Source organism: Pundamilia nyererei, unplaced genomic scaffold (genome assembly GCF_000239375.1).
Source record: "Pundamilia nyererei isolate P.nyererei 1_Seehausen unplaced genomic scaffold, PunNye1.0 scaffold00201, whole genome shotgun sequence".
In the NCBI taxonomy this organism is placed as follows: Eukaryota; Metazoa; Chordata; class Actinopteri; order Cichliformes; family Cichlidae; genus Pundamilia; species Pundamilia nyererei.
The window spans coordinates 166,785-176,446 of record NW_005187602.1 but is presented as its reverse complement, the minus strand read 5'-3'; the positions used below and the strand labels follow the sequence as shown (position 1 = coordinate 176,446).

General features: G+C 37.8%; 1 protein-coding gene across 1 annotated transcript in view; it reads left to right on the top strand.

The window, feature by feature from the left end:
- The window catches only part of LOC102215492 (NT-3 growth factor receptor-like), an 80,150-nt gene that overhangs the window by 24,254 nt on the left and 46,234 nt on the right, over positions 1–9,662 (top strand). The window contains exons 3-4 of the mRNA XM_005747609.1: positions 667–738; positions 6,785–6,856. Of these exons, the coding sequence (XP_005747666.1) occupies positions 667–738; positions 6,785–6,856 (144 nt within the window). The remainder of the gene's footprint in view (positions 1–666; positions 739–6,784; positions 6,857–9,662) is intronic.

Sequence of the window (9,662 nt, the reverse complement as noted above, 5' to 3'; positions counted from 1 at the left end):
GTGGGGGAACTTGCACAATCGGTGGCTGACTAAATACTTTTTTGCCCCACTGTATACAGTGGCTTGCAAAAGTATTCGGCCCCCTTGAACTTTCCCACATTTTGTCACATTACAGCCACAAACATGAATCAATGTTATTGGAATTATGCACACCCCACTTTTCAGTTATTTATTTGTAAAAAAATGTTTGGAATCATGTATGATTTTCATTCCACTTCTCACGTGTACACCACTTTGTTTTGGTCTTTCACATGTAATTCCAATAAAATTGATTCATGTTTGTGGCTGTAATGTGACAAAATGCAGAAAAGTTCAAGGGGGCCGAATACTTTTGCAAGCCACTGTATATAAGTTAAGCAGAGAGCAAATATACAGATGTACTACGAGCAAAAATGGAAAATAATCCATTCATTGGAGCTGTTTCAAGCAAGAAACTCACTGTCAGAAGTGGGATAATAAGTTCTAATAATAATATACTTTCACTGATTTTCACATTTGTTGTGTAGTTGACCTGATTTTGATCCAACTATAAATCGTCTCGAGTTGTTAAGTTGTTATCTGCTCATTCGTTCATTCATTTTTAATTGTCTGTTTGTCAGAGTAACAGAGCTGAAAGTTATTCAAAGTGCTTTCTCTCTTCTTTGTCTGTGTGTGTGTGTGTGGTAGAACCATTATGAGGAGCAACCTACATACGATCCAGGCTCGCGTTTTCTCCAAGAACCCACACCTGCGCTACATGTGAGTATACACACACACACACAAAAACTTGATTGATAATACTGATACTGAAACACTTACCGTTTTTGGGCACATACAAACCCTTTGTCCTGTCCATGCTGTACCCTGCACATATCGACTGTCTCTTTAACACAGTAACACAGGACACTTTTGAATTGGACTGATAAAAAAACCTAATAAACTAGTAGCAGAGTGTATTAATGGAAATAAACATTGTGTCCCTTTAAAGTTTTTTTAGTGTTTACAAGCAGGGAACTCTATTAAAACTGAAGCACAATTAGTGGTTTGGTGAGCAGAACAGACAGAACTTAGACTGACACATGAAACAACCACACACTCAGTATTGTGTCACAGACAGAGTGAATGACTGACCGCAACAACACCTGTCATTTCACATCTGTCACTTCTGAAAATAGCACATACTAATCAGTGCTTGTGTTTAGTATTGTACTCAGATAAGATTTCACTACAGTCACTACAGATATGCATTACTGTAATATATGCAGTCATCCATGGATCCATGAGAATAGGGAGTGTTGCACTGATTCCACTACCCATAAACTCCCATCACAGATTCAGATGTAGATCACATGTAGATATATTAATATTACAGCTGTCCTTATTTATGTCTCAGGAGCTTGGAAAGAAAGCAACTGGACTTTTTTAAGTTTTGTGAAGATGTTTCACCTCTCATCCAAGAGGCTGCTTCAGTTCTAAAATCAAATGGTTTAAGGAGTGGCTGTTTGGTTTCGCCAAGGAATTGCATGCTGTGTGGACAAATGTTTGTGCATGTCGGAGGCATTTCCCATTTTTGTTGTGATCAGTGTTAAGGTCATTACTCAAAAAAGTAATCTATTGCACATTACTCATTACAGTACTTATTACTCTCCAAAGAAAGTAATTTGTTACATATTACATTACTTTCTTGTTGCTTTGTAAAATGACCTGAAACATATTTACCATTTTATAATATAAACCTACAGACTATCGTCCCACATACCAACACAAATCCCTATACTATGAAGACACATACTCTTTCTCGTAGTATTTGAGCATTAACACAAAGCTGACAGCCACAGCGATTCTACTTTAGAAACATGAACAGTTAGAAAGACAGGCTGTTTAACCCCTTGTTATTTGTTAAAGGTCAGGGTCAGACTGCTGGGCTGAGGTCAGCATTCACTCGGCTTTAACATCAGTCTGGGTTCTTGGCTAGCTGGATGCAGTTTGCACTTTACCATCACACACTTATGTTCTTGAGCAATATAAATTAGTGTGTGTGTGCGTGTGTGTGTATGTTAAGAAGGTTGAAGATAAATCTGTAGTCCCACCATCCTCAGAGTGCATGACATGCAACACAATGGTCATTAGTACAAACATAAATTTGAGAATGGTAGAATATTAGTCTTATATGATCAGTTGTAGTGATTATGACACTGTGGTAGTGTGTGCAGTACTGTGAGTGAAATACTTTTTTTTCTAATTTCATGTAATTTTTATGCTCTAAATTATTTTAAAGCAGGAAATGCTGCCAGTAAGATCTGTGATTACTGGTTTGTATAGAGAAAGGCTGGCAGGAATAAGGAGGGTTTTATAAAATGAGACCTGGATTTTTATCATCACTATATTTTCTATTTTTACCTCTATTGTGAATCACTGGGTACAGCAAAATACATCCAAAGATCACATTTAGACTCTTTAATGCTGTTTATCAAACAGCATTAAAGACTCATCAGAAATTACATAAAAAAATATGTATTTTATATTTCTTGCATGCTTTTTCTCTCCCAATCCTGAGTGGAATACTGATGAGGTATTGGATCTCAGCAGCTATGAATAATAAACACTCTTACATCACCAGCTGAAAGAAGAGGAGAGGAACAAATAGAACAAAATCAAAGAATTTGTGACCACAGAAGAGAAAAACAGAGTTTATTGTTTGTGAGCAGTGGGCATTTTGGTTTGTTGTAGCAGGAAATGGACAAGTTGATGACACTTAAAACTGAATCCCATTTAAGAAAGCTAATTGTCATGTGCACTTCATTTACTCTCACAGAATCTAAAATGAAAAGTTTTGCTGCACCTAGAACTTTGCTGGAGAATATGGAGAATTATATTTCTTTTGGTGATTAGAATTAGCTAAAAGCTACAGCTGTCAGATAAATGTACTGGGAATATTCAAGCGCAGTCCTCAACAGCAGGTTTGCAGTAAATACACTACTGGTCAAACGTTTTAGAGCACCCCAAGTTTTCCAGCATTTTGTTGCAATTCAAGTCCAATGGATAGCTTGAAATGGTACAAATGTAAGTGGTGAACTGCCAGAGATTGAAAAAGAAATAAACGAAGGTTACCTAAAACTGAAAAATAATCTACATTTCAGAATTATAGAAAAAGGCTTTTTTCAACGAACACAAAATGGGTCAACAATGTAAAGCTGTTCTGCAGCTATGAAGGTTTATCAAGTCTTGAAAGCTGGTGCTACTAATTCCTACAGGTGTTCCAACTTTTCAGGATTACTTACCACCCCCTCTGTCTGCATAAGGGTTTATGTTGGAACACACTGTTGTAGCATACCCTCATTAGTATCAATTGAACATTATTGTACTGCAGAACAATAGTTCTCTGTGTTGCTACAAAAATGACAAGAAGAAGGCAATTAACAATGAAAGGGAGACAGACCATCATAACACTTATAAATGCAGGTCTTTCCTACAGAGAAATTGCAAAGAAAGTCAAGGTGTCAGTGATTCCAGTTTCCTTCACCATAAAAAGGAAAAGAAACTGAATCAGAGGGTGAGTTTTTGAGAGTTAACAGGTGGCTCAAAGCACAACAGCTTCAAGCACAGCTTAATAGAGGTCGTAGTGAGCAAGTTTCATTGTCAACTGTCAAGAGAAGACTTTGAGCTGCAGGTTTGACAGGATGAGTTGCAGCAAGAAAGCCATTGCTAAGATGTCAGAATAAGACAAAGAGGCTTTGCTGGGCCATTAAACACCATCATTGGACTACTCAAGTCTGGAAGAAGCTATTACGGACTGATGAATCAAAATCTGAAATCTTTGGTTCATCACTCAGGATCTTTGTACGCCGTAGAGTAGGCGAAAGGATGGTTCCACAGTGTGTGGCATCAACTGTCCAACATGGAGGAGGAAGTGTGACGGTCTGGGGCTGTTTTGCTGGATCCAGGGTCGTTGACTTGTACAGAGTGAGAGGATCACTGAACCAAAACAGCTACCACAGCATTCTGCAGCGCCATGCAATGCCCTCTGATATGCACCTAATTGATCAGGGCTCATCCTACAGCAAGATAATGACCCAAAACATAAGTCTATGCCAGAACTACCTTAGGAAAAAAAAGAACAAGACAGTCAGTTGAAAACATGGAGTGACCAGCACAGTCTCCAGACTTAAACCCCATCAAACTGGTTTGGGATGAACTGGACAGAAGAGTGAAAGCAAAGCAACCTACAAGTGCCACACAATTATGGGAATTTCTGCAAAAGATATGGGAAGAAATTTCTTAATAATATTTGTTATTGTTAATAGTTTTATTAATGTTAATATTGAATATTTATTTCTATTGTAGAAAGAATGCCACGGGTGTGTGCAGCTGTTAAATCTGCCAAAGGTGGTTTAGAATACATTTTGGTCTATAAATTTATTCCACAATTTCTCTTTTTAACTCAAATTTCTTATTTGTACTATGCTTTCATTTCAGAGTGTAATGAAATCTTAAACTGTCTAAATTTCAATTAAAAACTGGAAAAATTGGGGTGTTCTAAAACTTTTGACCAGTAGTGTGCATTCAGTGGGCTACATATTCTTCATCACTGCTTGTGGTGTGAGTGGTAGTCTCTTCTTCAAACCGTCAGCTTCTTTTTTCTAATACATTTTTCTTCCTCTCCTCCAATTTTTTTGTTCCTCTTTCTGTTTTTTTCCTTCTCTGTGTTTTCTTCCACCCTCTAATTTCTCAGCTGAAAAGGACAAAGCACTATCAGCTGCTTTAATCCTATCACTATACAAAAGTTCAGATGAAAGCAAGAACATACTGCAGAACATCTGATGTGTGTGTGTGTGTGTGTGTGTGTGTGTGTGTGTGTGTGTGTGTGTGTGTGTGTGTGTTGTTGTTGTTTTCACAGTTTTCTTATGGAAGCAGATAAATGAGATTCAAGCCACTGCAGGGTGATTATTTAAATACCTGTTCTGTGTTCTATCAAAGGAGATCAGGACAAGTAATAAATTAGTACATTGACCATAAGCTCACTAGTATTTGTTTTCAACTGAGTTCAATTTTATTTATATAGCAGCGAGTCACAACAACAGTTGCTTCAAGGCACTTTATATTTGAAGGTGAAGACACTACAATAATACAAAGAAAACAGACAGAACCCCAAAAGTCATATACCCCCTTTGAGCAAGTGCTTTGGTGACAGAGGGAAGGAAAAAGTACATTTTAACAAGAAAAAACCTCCTGTAGAACCAGGGTTGGGAAGGGACAGCCAGAAGCAGAAAATTAGAGGTCATCTGTGTCTTTATGTCTTCAAGAAGACATTCTTGCAGTTTAACTAATTGGTGTGTGTTATCTGGCTTCATGGATAGATAAAGTTATGTGTCATCTGCACAGCAGTGAAAATGTTATGCTATAACTTTTAATGATACTGCGTAAGGGAAGCATGTATAATGTAAACAGAACTAGTCCTAGCACAGAACCCTGTGGAACTCCATAATTATCCTTGGTTTGTTCACGTACATGGAGAGTCCTCTTCACACACTGAGCCATAAGAAGATAAGAAGCCATAAGAAGACAGCCAGTAATTTAAGGAGAACATGCAGCTGTGGTAAACTCTAAATGCTGACTGTAACTCTTTGAATAAACTGCTCTTTTGTAGATGATCAGTTAATTTAAAAAGCCTTTGCTTTTTAAAAAAGTGGTGTAATTATTGCAACCTTAAAAGCATGTGATACAGATCTCTATAAAGATTGATCATATTTCAGATGAAAGAATGAATTAATGGTAGGATCTGGAGTCAAGTAGATATGTTAATGGTTTGGAGGAAGTAATTGAAGTGACTGAAAAATCACTGAGGAAAGACAATACAAGTAAATATCAGCAGTTCTTTATTTTAAAAGTGGTTGTACCTAATGATGTATCTGAGGAATGGTTGGTTCTTTTCTCTATAATGGTTAATTATGAAGAAATTTGTGAAGTCCTCACTATTTCAAGTTAAAGGAATACTCGGCTAAACAGAGCTCTGATTCCTTGTCAGCCTCTTTGCAGCACTGAAGAGAAACCTGGGCTTATTCCTATAGTTGTGAGGGAGTGCTATGGGCTCAAATTGTGGTCATAAATATTTTGTACTTGTAAATCAGGATTTATATGTGTAAAAAGAATTTGTGTGTGCGTAAAAAAGATTTGTGTGTGGACATAGCCAAAAAATACGTGTGAAACGCTGCACTCAGGTTTCAACTTACAAGTATGGATTTTGACCCGATTTTTCTTCCTTTCAGCTGATTGGTCAATTTCATGTCAATCACAAATTTAACTATCGAATCAGAGAACAGATGGGTTTGGCTGTCGGAGGGGCGCTTTTCTGAACTGCAGGTCCTTGAAGGGACTGGATATGTAAAGCGCTTTGGGGTCCTTAGGGACTAGTAAAGCGCTATATAAATACAGGCCATTTTACCATAATACCGTTTGAGGCTGGAGGATCTTTATATAAATATCCCATAAGGCTCATACAAGCTAGGTCCTTTAACGTTTGGTAGCTGTTGAAAGGGTACAGTTGTGGTATACCAGTGGTCAGAAACACTATTACTGTTCACATCTGCTCAAACAACTTTCATTAAGTGGGAAAATGAACCAGAGTCGATTTAAACTGACTAAACACCCTAAGTGGAATTCTGCTCTTTTATGAATTTCACTTTTCCCTCGTGTTTTGCACTCATTACAAAACATCATGTAGAAAACCTAACATCCATGAGCTTTTATTGTCACGTTGAAGTGAGGTTTCTGACACTCTCTGTTACTTTCTTGGTCTCTTTCTTAGAAACCTGTCCAAGAACCCCATGTTGACCACGTTGTCCTGGCAGATCTTTGAACATCTGCCGCTTTTGGAGCTGTAAGTAGACCCATGTCTTTTTCTTAGTTCATTGCTGCTGACACACACTAGACCTGAATACATCTGCAAGGAAATGGGTTGATGTCTTTTTCAACCGAGTTAATATGATCAGTGAATTGTGTTATGTCCTCAAATGGCACCTCAGTGGCACCTTTTCTACTCTAGACTCAAAGCACTTTAAACAACACACTTCATTCACCCATTTACAAACATTCATACAAGCAATTTTATCTACACCTAAGTGCTTTCTAGCTAACATTCATGCATTCAAACATTGCCCAAGGATATTTGGCATGCAGAATGGAGACTGGAGCAGCTAGAGATCGAACTACCAACCTTAAAGGGAACATCAAATGCTCCACACATACAGGCTAATATACACCCTTAAGCTCTGCTCTCAAAAATGAACAGTGTCTGTGACGCTGGATTTAAGAAATCAGTGCCCGAAGTTAAAGTTTGAAAAACATGCATAGCGCCATCTTCTGTCAGTACAACGCCACAACATGACGTCATGCGGTTGGTTGGTTGTAGCTAATAGACTTACATTAGTTTGTTCGCTAACTAGTGACATAATCGATAACTCAAAGTAAGAATTCTTCCTTTTAACTGGCTATCCAAACATTCATTAAAACCATCAGCATAATAAACAAAGTGGAGTCGATCATGTTCGTTATAGCTGCATTTTCCATTTCATGCCATAACCTGGTGATAAATTTAGAGGGTTTCTTTGTGTTTGTTTATTTTAAGTTTTTATATGATAGTCAGATTTACTTAATGAGGCAAATTGTTGTGATGTCCCAATCACAGGGTGATATACTAACAACGCACTATAATTTACTGTGTATACAAAGATGCAGGGAGTTCACTTCAGTAAAACCAGCATTTTGCAGAGAGAATACAAATTAGTGGTTCAAAACTCATCTAAGACCCACTAAAAGGTCTATTTCGGTTTTTTGATCAAATCCGATTTTTTTTTGTCTGGTTGTTCACACTACAAATAAAATGTGACAGCAAACGCGCGCTAGTGTGAATGGTTCACGGCCCTCAAAGCGGTCCACATGAGGAAAAGAAGACGTCACACACAACCCGCTCTGTTTACAGAAGTAAAAATGGTGGCTACAGAGCTAGTAGGTGTTGTAACCGACAGAAGTTTGACAAATTAATTAGAGAAAGAAGGACACTGAGAAAAAAGTCCGTGCTTTAACAATAGCCTTGTTTGGAGCAGTGGCTGCTAACTCAGAGGTTTATATGGACACGGAGTCATTTAGCTTGAATAGAATTGTCTCCCCATATGTTTTTTTTTCCCCCCCATATGTTAATCAAGTCCAAAACCTCAGTTTCTGTCCATTGACTTGCTCCGTCTCCAGTTTCCGCTGCCATGCTTTCTCATTTGTCTTCTCCGGCGCTGATAATTGGCTTCTGTCTTGTGTCAGTAACATAAAGGACGGATTTAATGCGACATGACCATTCAAACAGCAGTCGCTTTCTAAAACATCAGATATGTATCGGATTCAGTACCACATACGAAAGTGACCCAGGTCGGATTTGAAAATATTGGATTTGTGCTGTTCAAACTGTCATACCATGACCGGAAATGGGTCGCATAGGATCAAAAATGGCGGATTTGTTGCGCTTTTGCCTGCAGTGTGAACGTAGCCTTTGTCTGATCCTGAGACACCAGCAACTTAGACTTTAATTTTGCAGATGATACAAAGGCCATGTTTTATTACATTTTCACTCTTCTCAGTGGTTGATCCTCCTTTTGATTTTTGACTCTCTCATTTTATTATCCAAATCATTTTCAGTTTTTGAAGTTTTTTTGTGTTTTTCTTTTTGCGTTTAAGTTTATAGTAGTGTATCCAGAACTTGTCTGCAATATTTTCAGAAGGTTTATTTGTTTTGGAGAGAATTGATACATATCATGCATTTTGTCTGCTTACTACAGATAGCCATGGCAAGCAGTATTTTCAATAGTGCCAACTTTTTACCCCTCCGTCATAAAAGACCGATGGTGTCATCACCCCATCAGTGGCGTAGACACCTAAATTCTGAATATGATAACTGGAGAATGCAATGTAGGAGCTTCAAATTGATACCACAAGTGCATCTAAAGAAAAATCTCTAGATGGTGCAAGACTGCATCCAGTAAAATAAATATTACATTATAATAATAGGAATATAGAAGATCAAAAAGTTTAAAGAACAGATTACAAGCTTTTGCTGATTTGGCCAATCTTATGTTTGAGGCTTTGTGAGAATAACCCAATATATTATCTCTCCCTATTTGCTTCTCTCTTATCTGTGTTCTTATCTATAAAGTTTCAGCATGGCAAATTTGGTAAGCAATGAACAAAAAATAGTTTTTGTACAGTGTTTTTTACAGTGTGCTCTGAGATAGGCATGAGATGATGCCATACATCATTTCCTCTGAAGGTTCTCCCTCAGACACCTTAGAACATGACATTAGAAGAGAACACTGACATTCTCACTCTGGGGGATAAGGTCATGCTGCACAACCCAATGTTGAAAAAAACCAAAAGATTTAAAAAAAGAAACTGAACCAAATATGGTGTAGAGTAGGGCTGGGCCATATTATACCGTTCACGGTAATACGGTATAATGTTAGGCAACGATAGGAAAATGAAATATCGCGATAGAATATGAGTAAAACGCGCATGCGCAGAGCCTTTGTTTTCATACGCACATGGCCGATATTTGAGTGAAACAGATGAACCAGATTTGGTTTGTAAAAATGGTGCAACTTCAGTGATGTGGAACTGGTTTGGTGTTTGTCCGTCAGATACAC